This window comes from Salvia miltiorrhiza, chromosome 7, assembly GCF_028751815.1.
Source record: "Salvia miltiorrhiza cultivar Shanhuang (shh) chromosome 7, IMPLAD_Smil_shh, whole genome shotgun sequence".
NCBI classification, from domain to species: Eukaryota; Viridiplantae; Streptophyta; class Magnoliopsida; order Lamiales; family Lamiaceae; genus Salvia; species Salvia miltiorrhiza.
This window is the reverse complement of record NC_080393.1, coordinates 1,090,799-1,108,403: the sequence shown is the minus strand read 5'-3', so window position 1 is coordinate 1,108,403 and position 17,605 is coordinate 1,090,799. Positions and strand designations below refer to the sequence as shown.

General features: G+C 34.8%; 2 protein-coding genes across 2 annotated transcripts; one reads left to right on the top strand and one right to left on the bottom strand.

The window, feature by feature from the left end:
* Nucleotides 1-344: 344 nt before the first annotated feature.
* LOC130991367 (uncharacterized) lies at nucleotides 345-1,279 on the top strand. The gene is made up of 2 exons (XM_057915538.1): nucleotides 345-1,083; nucleotides 1,161-1,279. Exons 1-2 carry the CDS (start codon nucleotides 718-720, stop codon nucleotides 1,248-1,250), a joined length of 456 nt encoding a protein of 151 aa, XP_057771521.1. The 5' UTR covers nucleotides 345-717; the 3' UTR covers nucleotides 1,251-1,279.
* A 1,355-nt stretch (nucleotides 1,280-2,634) lies between these two features.
* On the bottom strand, nucleotides 2,635-7,074 carry LOC130993014 (uncharacterized). The gene is made up of 6 exons (XM_057917735.1): nucleotides 6,716-7,074; nucleotides 5,179-6,015; nucleotides 3,569-5,098; nucleotides 3,402-3,497; nucleotides 3,155-3,319; nucleotides 2,635-3,071 (listed from the first exon to the last, which is right to left on the bottom strand). The coding sequence occupies exons 1-6, from the start codon at nucleotides 6,800-6,802 to the stop codon at nucleotides 2,646-2,648; spliced, it is 3,141 nt and encodes a 1,046-aa protein (XP_057773718.1). The 5' UTR covers nucleotides 6,803-7,074; the 3' UTR covers nucleotides 2,635-2,645.
* Between the last annotated feature and the right edge of the window lie 10,531 nt (nucleotides 7,075-17,605).

Here is a 17,605-nt window from a genome sequence, read left to right as displayed (position 1 = left end):
AAAGTTATGAAAATAACTTAAAAGGTTTAGTGATATGAGGAGTGGGGGTTTGATCCCATTAAATAGAGAGTAATACTATGCAACCGTGATCATTGTAGGCACGATGGTAGCCATCGTGGGCACGAGGGACACGATCGTGGGCACGATCGTACCATCGTGTACACGATCGTGGGCCACGATCGTACCATCGTGGGACACGATGGACACGATCGTGGGCACGATCGTGGCCCACGATGGCAATCCATGTGTGCCCATGGTGGTCACGGGCGCAATAGTGTTTAACTATTTTGAATGACAACTAGTCACGGGTGCATTTTTTGGAAAATGTGTTCAAACTCAGGGGAAAGCATAATTAATGAGACGAATCAATTATGTCCCACATGTTTTTCGAATAAAGTGTACGATTTCACGACGTCAAAGATCGTGGACACGGTCGCTGCCATCGTGGAGCACCATCGTGTTCACGGCATGACCCCACGATCGTGCCATCGTGAGCACGATGGACACGATCGTGGGCACGATCGTGGTCCACGATGGCAAGGGACCCATGCCACTCACGAGTGCAATAGTGTATAATTTTTTGGAATGACAACTCGAAAGTCACGGGTGCAATTGTATATAACTCATTCTCGTACTCTATTTAAGGGATGAGGGGATGAGGAGGTCTCATATCACAAAGCATTTTGAGTTAATTTCATAACTTCGTTTTGTTACAAAATGAATTATCTCAATACCATAGATTTCCTTCAACGTGAGATGTGGTACCCCGCCGATAGGGGTGATTACAAGTGGACGGCTCAAATAGAGTACAAATTTCTCACAAGGCTATTGAAGATGGTCGATTGCGGACAGTGGGATGGCAATCCCGAACATCTGCAAGATGGTCGACAACGCAGACTTTGTGAAGGTATGAACTGTGAATTTGATATACATCACCAGCTTAATTTTTACCAGGCTAAGATAAACCAGTTGAGGGACCGATTTTTCAAATTTGGAAACCTCCTTGAGGATCCCAGTGTGAAATGGGATCCCATGCATAACACAATGGAAATCAGCGTCGAACAGTTGCAGGCGTATAGTGCGGTATGATACAAACATTGTATTACATATACTAATTTCTATAATTTCACATAATGTTAAGTAAACCTTTTTTGTTGTAGGCTGATAGAGGCTATCTTGCGTACCAGTGGCACGGAGAACCGATGTTTTTCTTGCTCCGTGGAATTTTTTATATTGAAGAGGATGATTAAATTATTTTAGAATTGTTGGTAGGATTGGAATAAAGAATGTATGGTGTGTTAGCATAATGAATGCCGATCGTGTTAGCATAATTCTATTGTTTGTGTAAAATGTGTTATCAAACTATAATACATTCTATGAAATCTTATAAGTATTTTCAAACTAGATATTTTGTAGATCTCAATGTATATAACCTCAAATAGTTTAATTTTGATTAGAAACAAAGGTTGAGTGATAAAATATGATTTTAAACATAATATAATACACTAACAAGTCAATAATCGTATTTAAATTCGAAATTGAATGATTTTAATAACCACACGATGACTACCACAACCATCGTGTCCATGGTCGTGAGTAATACATCGTGTGCACGATCGTGGGCGCGTTCGTGGCCGACCATCGTGCCCACGACGGTTGGACACGATAGCCATCGTGTCCAACCATCGTGGGCACGAAGGTCGGCCACGAACGTGGCCACGACATTTTTTTTATCGTGTGATGTTTATTTCTTGAAATTTATGATGTTATATTCGATTATTTAACATTCAACATGATATATATCTTCTAAAAAACATTTTAATACATAGTTTATTGAAAATTTTATCGTAAAACACATAATTCTATTGTTTGTGTAAAATGTGTTATCAAATAATACATTCTATGAAATCTTATAAGTATTTTCAAACTAGATATTTGTAGATCTCAATGTATATAACCTCAGATAGTTTAATTTTGATTAGAAACAAAGGTTGAGTGATAAAATATGATTTTAAACATAATATAATACACTAAACAAGTCAGTAATCGTATTTAAATTCGAAATTGAATGATTTTAATAACCACACGATGACTACCACAAGCCATCGTGGCCATAGTCGTGAGTAAGACATCGTGGGCACGATCGTGGCAACCTTCGTGTCCAACCATCGTGATCACGATGGTTGCCCACGATGGCCATCGTGTCTGCACGATCGTGGGCACGATGGTTGGACACGAAGGTGGCCGTCGTGGGCACGGTCGTTTGGGCAGGGGAAGTGGAATACGACGGGAGGGCAGGACACGATGGGAAGGACACGACGGGAGGGTCACGACGGGAGGGAAGAACACGATGGTAAGGACACGACGGGAGGGTCACGACGGGAGGGAAGGACACGACGGGAAGGACACGACGGGACGGTGACGACGGGATTGCAGGACACGATGGGAGCTTCCCATCGTGCTCACGATGGGAAGCCCCCATCGTGATCACGGCAGCCCATCTCACCTTCACGGTAGCCACCATTACCAACAACATACGATGGCAATATACAAAAATCAACATCAAAAAGTGAACAACATACCAAATTAAAAGCAAATAACATGAAATATGTCTCAATAAATCTCAAAATAAGTCTCAATATGTTTCAAATTTGAGTGAGACAAAATATTCTAGATCCTACAATCCACCTATACTTCTTGATATATTTTTCGTTGATTTGTTCCGAATGTCTCAGCTTTTTGTCAGGAGTGGCAACTAAACGATCAAGATACATGCAAGCGAAAGGGCCGCAACTGTGGTTGTCGACCTGGGCGAACTGGGCACTACTCGGCATCTTACGAAGCTCCATCTCGTCTTCTCTCTTTATCCGAGTTGTGTTCTCCCAATAATCGGAGAGCTCTAATAGACGAGGCATGAGACGAGTAATGGGCTTCATCTCATCGTCGCGCACAGAAGCCTTGCCTTCATCAAACAGGTGTGACAATGAGTCATACAACTCGACCTTCCAATCAACAAGTCGAATTCGCACAGTGACCCAGTGATTTTTGCCCACAAGACAAATTGCAACAATCTGTTGAAAAAAAAAATATAACTTATAGTTTAATAAACCAATAAGAATACCAAATGCAAATTACACTAGTATACTATACTTACAAAATCTACATTCCACCACGGAGTTGAATTTGTCGTATCTAGCCCTTTAACCAAGCGTTCGAGTCCTTCAGGTAAAGTCCATTTGGGATATGTTGGCTTTCCCTTCACCTTCTTAAAATTGGGATCCTTTGGATGCAGTCGGGTAAGCTCGGCATGCAATACAACCTACAAAAAGTTGCAAGATACAAGTTCAATAATAATGATAGGAAAACAAGAATCACAAATGAAGGATCATAGTAAAACTTACATAAAAATCAGTGCCGATGACTAAAGTAGTAGACATGCTTTTTTCTTTGGCTATCCCAAGACGTGTGCGAATAAAAAGCACGTATTGGTCTATGACCTGTGAAGCATAAACTTTGAGGTTAGTTAAGGATGTACATAACACAATACAAATTATGAATTAAAACTTACATCTTGGGTGAAGTCCATGTCAGTATTCTCAAGATCATCGAAGAACTCTTGATTTAAAGGAGCTTCTGTCGCAGTCACAACTGCAATGGAATTAGGTCCACTAATTCTGAATTTTCTGTACTGAGTCCTCAATACCTCAGCAGTAGACGGACTTTGACCCTTAAAAGGAGTCCGAATAGCAGCAGACGGTCTACGCTCTCGAGGCCCCAAACTCTTATCGCCCGTGTCCTCATCCTCATCCTCCCCAAACTCCTCGAGATCATCCAAATCAACACTAGGCTCAGATGTTTGTACCTTATCATGTGGCTTAGACGCTTTCTTGGCCTTGTCAGGAGAATGTAAGGTACAAACCTTATCATATGGGATATAGGTCTGGTAAGAGGCTCCCTTGATAGGAGAGTGCGACACAGGTACCACAGACTTGAAGAGGTTGGTAAACTGTTGCAAAGCAGTAGCCTCATCGGCGGGGGCATGCTGGGGCTGCAAAGGAGTACCGGCCTCGTTGGGGACGTGCTGAGGCTCCCAAGAAGCACTGGTCTCGGTGGGTATGTCCTGAGGCTGAAAAGCAGTAACCTCCTCGGTGGGTATGTCCTGAGGCTGAAAAACAATAGCCTCATCGGCGGGGGCATGCTGGGGCTGCAAAGGAGTACCGGCCTCGTTGGGGACGTGCTGAGGCTCCCAAGAAGCACTGGTCTCGGTGGGTATGTGCTGAGGCTGAAAAGCAGTAACCTCCTCGATGGGTATGTCCTGAGGCTGAAAAACAATAGCCTCATCGGCGGGGGCATGCTGGGGCTGCAAAGGAGTACCGGCCTCGTTGGGGACGTGCTGAGGCTCCCAAGAAGCACTGGTCTCGGTGGGTATGTGCTGAGGCTGAAAAGCAGTAACCTCCTCGATGGGTATGTCCTGAGGCTGAAAAACAATAGCCTCCTCGGTGGGGGCATGCTGAGGCTGCAAAGAAGTACCGACCTCGGTGGGGACGTGCTGAGGCTGCAAAGAAAAGGCCTCATCGGCAGCGACATGCTGAGGCTGTGGCTGGCGGGAGCGACTCTGAGAGTGGTGGGAGATAACATCCTCTTCCCGGAAGAGTGGAGGACTCCTAGAACGCCTCCGGCCGGAAACTGCCCTCAATCTGTCATCGATAACTGCTCTCAATACAGCAAGAAAGCCTGTATCAGAATCATCAGTCAAAACTGCCCTCATTCTATCATCGATAACTGCCCTCAATCTGTCCTCGATATCATGCCCCCTGTCAGTGCCCCCTTCGTTGTCTGGGCAAGGCCGTCCGTGCACACAACACACTCTAGCTCTCTCTCCCCCCTCTGTTGGAGTGAGAAGTGGAGTGCTCTGTCGGGGGCGCTTCGTCCCGCGTCGTGCTTTCTGTACAGGCGCCTTCAATGTTGTCTCATATCTTGAGGCAACGCGTACAGGAGCCTCGAAACGAACATCAAACATATCCCCATTGTCGAAGCTCATCATATAGTACTCATCTAACTCACTAGATGTAGCTTCCAACACAGGATATACCGGCCGCTACAAAACAATATAACATGCACAATATTAGAATTCGAATTTTAATATAAAAAATTATATAATAAAAAGATAAAACGTACCCGCTTCTCTAAAAAAGTTGCAAAATCAATCTTCCTCATCTGTCGAGTGCTCCATCTCAAACAACGAGGCAATATCTCCTCGCGCTCTCGAAAGCCACATTGGCTTCCCAAATCTGGAACGGCCTCGTACGACCAAATTTGTAAGGCCCAAACCGGACCATAAAAGTGGTAATCTTTTTCAGCTTGGTCCGGGGCAATCCCAACAGTGTCTATGTAGTAAGACAATGCGCCATACGTGTATGAGCCCCATGGAAAGGCATCCCAACGCTCAAAATCCTCAACTAATGTCCATGCCCAATCCTCGATCACTGGATTATCCCGACATAGGAGGAATAGATAGTACACCAAAAGATTGGCAGCCTTCAAATAGTCTTCCACATCCTTGCCAAGGCTCTTCTCATTGAATCTCTTGCGCAACACATGCACCTTCGTGGATACACCATTGAAGAATCGATTGAATATACCATTCCGTGGAGGCTTGTGTTTTGCATATGGATCAAAATCACTGTTGCCAAAGTGAAGTCCCGTGACAAGGGCATACTCCGTCGGCCTAAATCGAATGGTCTGTCCACCAACTTGAAACCAAGACTCGTCACATGGTATATCGCTACCTTTCAATTGACGAGCTAGCAAGTGATGTAGAGCATTACTTGCACTATGGTTTCTCTTGATATCAATCAACCGTCCTACTACGCCTTCTTTAAATCTCTCTAGAGCCAACGGACCGCCTTTATCAAGTAAAACATTCTTGACCTCCTTCAATATATCGGTCCTCATATAAAGATTAACTCCACGGGTCACGTAGATCAATGTAGGCCTTTTCCAATCACAATTAATCTACAAAATCAATGTATTAAAAACAAATTAGAAAGATAATCATGTATTTGAAACAAATAATACAACAATAAAAAAAAAAAAAAAACGAAGCGGGGTAGGCGGACTGTCGAGATCACGATGGGAGGCTCCCGTCGTGACCACGATGGACGCCATCGTGGGCCATCGTCGTGACCTCGACGGCGCCATCGTGCCCACGATGGGGAGCCTGCCATCGTGAATCCGACGACGAGACCCCCGTCGTGCCTACCCCGCCCCAAACCCCCGTCGTGCCCACCCCGCCCCAAGCCCCCGTCGTGACCACGATGGACGCCATCGTGGGCCATCGTCGTGACCTCGACGGCGCCATCGTGCCCACGATGGGGAGCCTGCCATCGTGAATCCGACGACGAGACCCATGTCGTGCCTACCCCGCCACAAGCCCCCTTCGTGCCCACCCCGCCTCAGGCCCCTGTCGTCGTGCCCACCCTGCCCCAACCCCCGTCGTGTCCATCCACGATCTTTCCCCCAATTTCAGCCGAAAAATTCACAAAAAACACCAAAATTCTCAAGTTGTTTTCAACAAATCTCAACAAACTCTAGCTATTTACCAACTAAACATGATTCTCAAAGCATTATAACACATATACATGCATTTAACAATGAATTTAGGCTCCAATTTTTCAAGGGAGGCAAAATTGGGCGAAAATTAGGGCTCACTCACCGGAGGAGTAGGATGTGCGAGACGCTCCTCCTCTTCGGAGCTTGTCGCCGACACCGAGTCGTCGTCGTTCCGGTCGCGGTCGCCCATCTCGACGTCGTGACTGGAATTCGATCGTGAGGTGGCGCCGGTCGTGAGCGTGTCGTGAGTTGGGAGAGAGAGAGAGAATTTGAATTTGGGGGTGGAGGGAGGAGAGAGGAGGGGCCGATGACTTCTCTTTTTTTTTTTTTTTTTTTTGCTTTTCTTTAATGATATAATGTAAGGGTATTTTAGTCTTTTAACTGATTTTGGTATACAAAAGAGTTGTTTTTAAGTTGAGGCTAAAAGAGTTATCTTTTTTAATTTTTGGTATTTAAAAACTCCGGCCCCAAATAAAAATTACAAAAAAATATATAAAAATCACAAAAATATATATAAAAAAATAGTTTCAATATAAACAATATAGCAAAACATTGAAATTATTTTTTTATTTAAAAATATATTAAATATTTTATATATATATATATATATATATATATATATATATATATATATATATAGCTAATGTGTGCGCAGTTACAATGTGGCTACATAGGACGATGAAGCGCAGTTTATTGGTAAGACGATTCTTCTTCAACTAATAGGTCGGGGGTTCGAGTCATTTTGAGAGCTACAGTGTGACATTTTTCCTTTCTTTGAATAACAAATTCTTTTTTTTTTTTTTAATGGCTACATAGATTTGTTGGAGTTAAATGATGGGCTCATGTTTGGTGGATTGCAAACTTAGCAATAAAAGAGGGCAATGAGAGTTGTGCTCATTACCATTTACCACTACTCATTACATTTTGGTTTGTTGTGATTGCTTATTGTTTTGCTATCATTAAACTTTTGAAAACTTTTGTCGTGCTTCTTTTTGTTCTTTTTCACGTTTGGCGCCATCTCTTATTCAAATCTATGTAGGAAATGAAATATTGTTATAATCACTTTAAATATTGCAACAATATTTTGTTAAAATCTTGAATGTCATGACTAGTTACTCTAAATTACAATATTGCCAACTAAAAAACAATCTATAAGGGGCGTTCGGTTGCCGATATTGAATTGACCCAAAATTACTCGAGATTGAGTTGGTTTGTCATAGGGGATAGTCTAAGATTCATAATTAATCCAAGATTATTCTTACGCGGCATTGTCTCGGAATTGAATATCAGACCGTATCCACTCAACCGAACAAAATATCATAAAATTAATCTAACCTAATCCTTCAAATCGAACAGCCCCATGCATTACAACAACTCTCTCATCCTTTCTCTCTCCTTTATCCTTTATACAAAATGGAAATGGAATGTAGCTAGATAAAGGTCAAGTCATTTTCGTTTAGACAATTCAAATTTTTTGGCATTTACATGAATAGTGACTACAACATGGGGAAGAAAAGAATTTTATGAAAATAATCCATCGGTCCATTGTTCATTCCATAGAGTTTGTATGAAGAGATGGACCACAATCATTTAAACATTTTTGTTGCCATCCTTGCAATAAATCTAATATGGTTTGTCTATATGTCCTATTAAATTAAGTTTTAGTACTATAGTATTTTAGTTTGTATTTCCTAATATGATTAGGAGTTCTTTAAGTCTAGGGTTGTACTTCACATAACTAATTTACTACTAATGATAATCAGTGTGATAAAGATGTATAAGATATCTATATATGACGCTCTAATATTGCGTTTGTTTTAAAAAATAAGACCTTTTATGAAGCAAATATTTGATATGTATGTATAAGCTTGTGCGGGCGTCACGCACGAAGTATTTAAAGGATTATATGATCATACCAGATAAAAAATAGTAATCAATTCATTATACTAATAAATGATAAATTATTTTATTTTTTTCTAAAATTTATCCTATCAATCAAAGTAAACGCCCCAATAAAGTGTACACTATTCACTAAATTTCATGCAATTTTAATTTTACACTAAATAATTTCAAATATTGCCTAAATCCTGCATTATTTTAGTGTTACACTATTCAGATGCACCAAAATTACCCCTATGTCACTATGTGTACTAAAGTTTATGCATAGTACATAACTATTCAGCTGCATTAAATGTAACGCATACAGATCCCACGATTTAAGTTGATCCAATGATTGAGATGAGAGAATTAAATATGTACACTCATAATTATAAAGAACAATAAAATAGTATATATATATATATATATATATATATATATATTCTTTTTACTTGTTATCTTTTAAAAATGAATTACAATAAAATAATTAAGCTACTAAAATCAACAATCGAGCTGGAATAAACCAAACCAGACCAAACCAGATAAGCAAATAATTGAAAATACAATTCAAATCGATGATACTTAAATTAATGACCTCCGACAAAAGAGATACTTTGATGTTCCAACTTTACTGCTTAAACTAAGACTTTTCGACTCTTTGTAAATACCTATATTATTAGAAAAACTTGCAAAACCTGCACTACTTAATGGAGAAATTACACCACAACAACACAAAACCATTGGAATTGTTCAAACGAGTCATTTATGTAAAAAAAAAAAAAATAAGCAAAAACTATAGAAATACAAGTGTGGACATTTGGTGAAGTGGAAGTGGATGTAGTCACAATATTTGTTTTATTATGAGTTCGATTTGTTTTGTTCTAGGTTAGCTAAGATGCCCATAAAATAAAATAAAATAAAATGATAAGAGAGGATATAGATTGGTAGTGGACAAAAGAAAAGGATATTTGATAGTAGTGAGTGGGGCATTTTGGGAGTTGCGTTTCCCCAAATGAAGACCAAATATACATATATTTAATTTAATGAAAAAATTAGCAACCCAAAGTAGTGCGTGGGGTGGGGCCCAACATGAAATACAGCACCCAACATTTCTCAAAAAATGGGTTTGTTTTGTTTGGGTCTGGGGGCATGCCCGCATTTGCCCAAATTATGAAAAAAAAATATCTATACTAGAAGTTAATTAAATTAATTAAATAGATAAAATTAAACAATGGACACCCATAAATTAATTAAATAGATAAAATTTCAATTTGTTTAATTTATTTTTAAAATAAAAATAAATTTTAATTATTTTATTATATTTTCTATATTGTAGTTATTTTTTTTATAATTTTTTATATTTTATTAAAAAATAAAAAATAAAAAAAAATAAAAAAAATAGGTATAATATAGATAATACAAAAAAAATAATCAAATTCTAATTTTATTTTAAAAAATAAATTAAAATTTTCCCTATGGATTTAGTTTGTGCTTAAGATTGTGTTCTTGATTGTAAATTTATCGTAAGAAAAAAAAAAAAGATGAAAATTTTTTATTCTTCCCATCTTTTTTATCTCATGCTTTTCAAGGTCAAAAACATAATTCATCACATTAATACCCTCAATTAATACCCTCAGGGAAATATTACCACCTCAATCCCCCATGATAATATTATCATGAATTGGAGTGGAAATGATGAAAAAAGGGCTGCTCGAATTTTTCTTCATCATTTCCGAAAAAAATTACCCTTTTCTACGGAATATATAAAAATGATAAAAAAAAAAATAGTGAAAACATCCATCATTTTTCATCAAAAAGAACGCACCTAATTAAACAGTTTTTTCTATTAATTAAAGGTAGAATTCCATTTTATATATTGATTGTCTGATGTAGATTTTGAACCGTTAAAACTTTCTAACAAACTAAAATACTATAATAACTAAAACTATAGATAATTAGATATCAACCATAATTTGCATTCAACTTGGTCAAAGCATGTCACACTTTTTGGTGGCTACGCTCATTTGTAAGCATCCAATTTTGGTGGCTAGATTTCTTTAATGAAATGAATGCGACATACGCGACTTTAAATAATTTGTCCAAATATTCATAAGTATTTGAGTACAAAATGTTATTACTCCCTCCGTCCCAATAAAAGTGGCCACATTTCCTTTTTGGGTGTCCCATTAAAAGTGGCTACTTTCTAAAAATGGCAAAAGTTTACTTTAATTAAGTCAACAATTACTCACTAATTTGGTCAACAATTGTAGGCCACTTTCTAAAAATGCCAAAATTACTTTCATTAAGTCAACAATTACTCACTAATTTGGTCAACAATTGTAGGCCACACTCTATTAAAACATATAACACTCAATTTATTAATTTCCGTGTCCAAAAAAAAGTGATCACTTTTATTGGGACGGAGGGAGTAGTATTTATTTATTTTGACTCCGAGACCAAACGACCCCTTTCACGAGCTAGGCATAAAATTTAATAAACAAAATTTAAAAGGAAACCCTCAAAATTCTTATAGCTCTATGATGACCATTGTACATTTAGTATGGAAGAGTATTGATGGTACCTAGCTATTGAGAGAGAGAGAAGAAATGAAGAAGTAGCAATAATTAGAGAGAAAAATAGTATGTGTGGTGGAGGTGTAGTAGGTGTCATAATATTGACAACTATATGTTTATATATATATAGAGTTGCAGAGAAAAATGGATGACACTAAGTGCATGTTGTGTCCACTACCAAATACTTTGCATCATCACCCCATGTTCATCTCTTACAAGTAAAAGTAGCACTACATACATACCAATATTACTTGGATTCTTCTCACCCTCCCAATCATATATTTCCTCAAGCTATATACCAATCATGGCGAGACCTTTATACTACACAAAGATGAGAAAATAATCGCATGCAAGTAGAACCACTATACAGGTGAGAAAAATACCCGCAACAGACGAGATTGAACCTAAAACCTCTTACAAAGAAGAGTCTTTGGGTATCTTAATTTTGCAACTTGACCTAGGCCTCATTGACATATTTATTAAGGTTTAAAAGCAAAGAGTTCACATATATATAGTTACATTACACACACATTTTAAACTATAAATTACAAAGCGTGAAAAACAATGAATTAGCAAGTTATATATACTGCCTCAACCCTAGAAAAATAGTCATAGGAGGGATTTTAATAAAATTGGTTAAGTATATTGTGAGTAGAAAAAGAGTCACACCTTAAAATTAATGTTCATAATAATAATTTATTGTATTTTGAGTGAAAAAGATGGTTAACCATATGGTAGAATAAGTAAATAAAGTTAATAGATTGAGGGTGTTTTGGGATAATGTCATAAAATAGAATAAGACTATTTTTGTGAACATATCAAAAAACATGAATTTATTAATCAAACAAAGTGGTAAATTCACCGTAATTTTTTACCGTCTAAAGGCTAAAAATGGTTCTGATTTGTATTTTAAAATGAATTATTTTATTTTATCCATCCCTTTATATATGTACCTTTAGTCATGATTTTGGAAAATGAATTTTAATAAGATTATCAAATGCTTTACGATATATGCGCCCATGATTTGTTAGTGAGTACTAATTAATAAGATTATCAAGTGATTAAAAAAAGATATACCATCAAAGTAATTGAGATTGATTGCAAAGAAAATAAGCCCAAATGTTGAAAACAGAAGGGTCCAAACGAAAAAGGACAGTAAATTGCATGGTAATATAATTTAAATAAAGATTGTGGAATTCTCCCCATCATGAATTTACAATTAATTATGTATGATGCCCTCAACTTTGAGTAATTAATTGAGTGGTTTTCGAGATTTACAAAGGTTGTTTAGGTTATGTTTGTGAAGAAGGTGTGACAATGCACGCGTGCAAACGTCATTTAATTAATTTTCGATTCACCACTTAATCAAATTACACTTTTTATTTACAAAAACAATTGAGGAAAAAATTTTACGAATTTTTTTCCTTTCAGAAAACTAGGAATATTTCGTAGTCAATATAGATATATATATTTACTAATTTTACTTATTTCACTTGCCCAAAAGAATGGCTTGTTTTGTAAACAAAACACTTGTTATATCATAATAAAAATGGAATTTGTTATCACTAAAATTTCGTTATATATATCATTGATGAGTAGTAATGGAAAATTTAATCAATTAAATTATCACAATTAAAAGAGTTCATCAAAAACTATATTTTATATTAGGAATATAATAGAATTACTTATTATTTTAGAGTCCGTTAATATAAAGAATCTCCTTTTTCTTCATCTTCTTTCCTAAGCAATATTCTATGAGTTAGTGTGCGTGTGTTGGCCAAACGTAAGATGTTAATTACTAAGGCCAAAGGTAATACAATAAAATAATTAAATCCTATTTTATTTTAAAAATAAATTAATAAATCAAAATTTTCTCAATTGAACTAGTTTGTGGGTGACAACAATATTACTGTATAGACTAACAAATTAAAAATTTCTCAACTAAATCTATACAACCACATTGTGGTCATCCACAAACTAGTTCAATAGGAAAAAATTTTGATTTATTTAATTTATTTTTTAAATAAAAATAAAAATTAATTATTTTACTATACTTTATTGCAGTTATTTTTATAATTTTTTTTATATTTTTATTAACATAAAATAAAAATTTTAAAAATAAGTACAATGTACATAGACTCCAATAAAATAACTAAAATTTATTTTTATTTTAAAAGTAAATTAAATATTTTTTTTATTTAACATTATTTTCTGTGGATTGCCACAATTTTTTAGCATCGCTCCTTATTGAAAGCTAGCATTCTATAATTAAATGTATTAATTACCGATGCATTAAATTTTGCAAAAAGATGGTAAGATGTTAATTACTAAGGCTAAAGGTAATACAGTAAAATAATTAAATCATGTCTTATTCAAAAAATAAATTAAATAAATCAAAATTTTCTCAATTGAACTAGTTTGTGGGTGACCACAATGTTACTGTATAGACTAATAAATTAAAAAATTCTCAACTAAATCTATACAACCACATTGTGATCACCACAAACTAGTTCAATAGAAAACTTTTGATTTATTTAATTTATTTTTTAAATAAAAAAAATTTAATTATTTTACTGTACTTTATTGTAGTTATTTTTTACTCCCTCCGTCCCAATATTGTTGGCTACATTCTTTTTGGCACATAGATTAAGAAATTAGTATTTTGTGTGTAAGTGTGATAGCTGAAAAGGTGAATAAATGGTAATTTTTTTGCCATTTTTAGAGAGTGGCACCAAAATAGAAATGTTGCCAACTTTAATGGACAGAGGGAGCATAAGTTTTTGTAATTTTTGTATTTTTATTAAAATAAAATAAAATTTTTAAAAATAAATACAATGTACGTAGACTCAATAAAATTACTAAAATTTATTTTTATTTTAAAAGTAAATTAAATATTTTTTTATTTAACATTATTTTCTGTGGATTGCCACAATTTTTTAGCATCACTCTTTATTGAAAGCTAGCATTCTATAATTAAATGTATTAATTACCTATGCATTAAATTTTGCAAAAAGTCTCAGAAAAAGGCTCAATTACTACAAACCCTGCATCATCACTCTATCCAAGCTTCCTGCGCTCGTGATGGTATGAGCAAAACCAAATGATGGCTTTTTTAACTTTGTTACAGCCTTTTAAGGTGCTAAAAAAAAGTAAAATGTAAGAAAATAAAAGTCATAGAAAGCAGTAAAAAATATTTAAATGTTGAATTAGTACGATATACTACAAGAATCTAAAAATGATTAATTATTATTTTCTGCTGCTTTTGGAGTATCTTGAGAAGATCCTGTCCCAATTATTTCTACACACAGAAACCTGATTTTGGTGCCATCATCCATCATCATTCCTAATGTCTGGTTTTTTGGTCTTTTGACACATCCTTTTCCGATCTTCAATAGTTGCAGGAAACTGTCATGGTTGAAATGACTGAAATGCCCTTCTTCCTTTGTTCATGGGCAGCCTCGCCGGCTTCACCTAGTGGGGGTATTTTGGTCCCAAAAGATTAAATTCTTCAAACGAAATATAACTTGTTGTTTAGGTGTTATTACTACTATAATCTATGCGACTGATTATGATTAATGAGGACAAAAATATGCACTCCTAGTCCTGAAGTATCAGAGGAAAGTAACTGAATGAAAGGGAATGAAGGGGAGACTCATGAGAACCAGCGCTGCCCAGCCTAGAACAACACTGCTCAATCCAAAAACATTGATGTATAAAGCCCAAATTCAAGAGACCCATTTTAAACCTAACATTTTTAGATCAACTCAGGCTCCAGATCAAGATTGCTATGGAAAGAACGCGATAAACATGAAGAAGCCGAGTCCCATTGTAATTCTAGCAAGAGTCTTTTTTCTATTAGAATATGCAACTGTTCATTTATAAGTACATGTAAAACCCTAGAATAAGCATCATCGATAACCATTGTACGCTTACTTTCAAAGCCTTTCACTAAAGAGCAATACAAAGTCCAACTTTCTAGCATCTCTTTCATGTTCTTGTTATTTTATGTCATAGCTGATTTTTTTGGGCACAACAATATATTTATAACACCATAATATTCCGTTTGAAAGAAGTAATACAAAATATACGATTCTCTTTTAATCAAAAGTTTAAAAATATTATACTGATTTGGGTATTATACTGATTTGAGTGATTATGTATATCACCTACGGAGGTAGTAAGCGTGATACAAATCATAACTATAACTAGCTTTATATAATCATAATACATTATACCAAAGAACATATTATATTTTACAAATATTTTAATACATTCTATCAAACATGATATTAATATGACATGTAATAAAAAAAATATTACAGTCAAACATATCACGCCTTATCACATATTGCGTACCAAACGACACTATGAATTTGTTATAAAAGAAATTCTGATTTCGTTGCAAAAAAATTATGAATTTAAACAAATTTAATTTTTGCACTAACAGGATTTGAACTCTGAATCATGAATTTATCTATCAAAATAATAAATTCATGGTAGATTATCACGGTCTATGGGTTGAAAATGACTCATATTTTATACGATATACACACTTAGATTGATTTGAACCACTCCCTATATATAGTATCATTTTCAGCCTTGATATGATGAAAATTTTACGATGAATTCATCACTTTGTTGAATTAATTTATGGTTCAGAGTTCGAATTTCATAGGAAAGTGTTTTTTTTTTGAATTATCACTTTTCACATCGATTTAATCATATACTTATATAAAATTCATCACAATTTTTATGATTTGTAATTTATATTTTAAATCGAGTTTATAGCCGGATATATGAATTTATCCTTTTTATTTATTATCATGCACAATATATATGTGACATATGATTGATGCATGCATCTTGTGTTGTATCTTTAATGTCGTGAAAATGCTTTCCTTTTGCAACAAATTGAGCAATCATGCAAGTGAAAAAAATTGTAACATCACTTTCATTTTGAAGTGGGCTTATCCATCACTTTATACTTTTATTTGAAGGGGGAGAAATAAAAGTATAAAGTGATAGATAAGCCCTTTAAAAGCCAAAATAAACCTTGTTAATATTTGGGTCCCTTGGGGGAGAGTAGAGATTTGATTTGATATGACCAATACTTTTCTCTTTTTATTTTTTTTGACTGCTAATTGCTAAAAAAAACCTTTCTTTTTCAAGCTCATCCCTCTTCCCCAAATATTGTGGACTGGTTGGCCAATAATTCTTGAATGAGTCCAAAATTAACATGAGAATAATGTTTTTATTGATTTCTTGTAATAATGAGAACGAGAGCCATTTAATTGGTTAGAGGCTTCTTCCTCAAATAATAGGTTGGGTATTCTAGTCTTTAAAAAAAAAAGATATTGTAAAAATCCATGTGGAATTTCTCTAATTGAATTATTGAAGCTAGTGATGAGTGATTTTTTTTAGATAAATTACACAAATAAATAAAAAAATTCAAAGATCGTACGATGATAGACTCGAACCTAGAACCTAGTACTTGAGCATTAATTACCTATTGTTATGCCAAAAAATATTATATGAGAAAATCATGAACGTTAATAATTTGTGTATTTACATGCAAATTAATCTGAAATTAAAGTTCAATGGTTACAAACCCAAGAGTCCAAGAAGTTTGGATTAATTAGTAAACTGAAAATGCAACAACAATAAATCTTTTAATATTTTTCCAGCTCAATCCTAATTCCCTATGTTTCTGGCCAGACCATATTTCTCAGCTAGAAATGATTAATCATAGCTATTCTAAAAAAATAATACTAAATGATTCAAACTCAACAGCTACGACTTGAATATATACCTACTACGAGACATATCATAAATTCAAAGGCAGGTGTATGGGTCCTTGCTTGCTTCATATATATATATATATATATATATATATAGGGTGCGGTTATAGTGAGAACCACAATTATCGTGAGAACATAAGAACCAATAAAATTACTGCATCTGCTATACAAATTAATGCATCCGCTATTAAATTTAATGCATCCGAAAAAAATAATTTTTTTGCTCCCTTCAGGATTCGAACCCAGCACCTGCATCCATCCACCAAGATGATGCATCCACCGTCGATCTTGATGATCGAATGGCTTAAAATGGTTCTCTTTTCTTATTTTATTAGTGGTTCTTATTTGAACCTCTCCCTATATATATATATATATATATATATATATATATATATATATATTCATCCTATAATTCTCATATATATTCAAACATGGTCAATAATAATTAAAAGGGGTTATTGCCAGAAAATACATATACTTTGTCAATTTTCTGGTTTATATCATGACCTTATAATTTGGCCAGAAAATACATCAATTTTCAATTTAATTGCAATTATAACATGACTTTATAGTTTGGCCAAAAAATACACCAAGTTTCAATTTATTCTCAATTATAACATGACCTTGTAATTAATTTAGTATAATAATATCAAGTTTAATACATTAAATATTTTTAATTTTCTTTTCATCTATATAAATACATATATATTTGATAAATATACATCTATATGTAAATAATATATA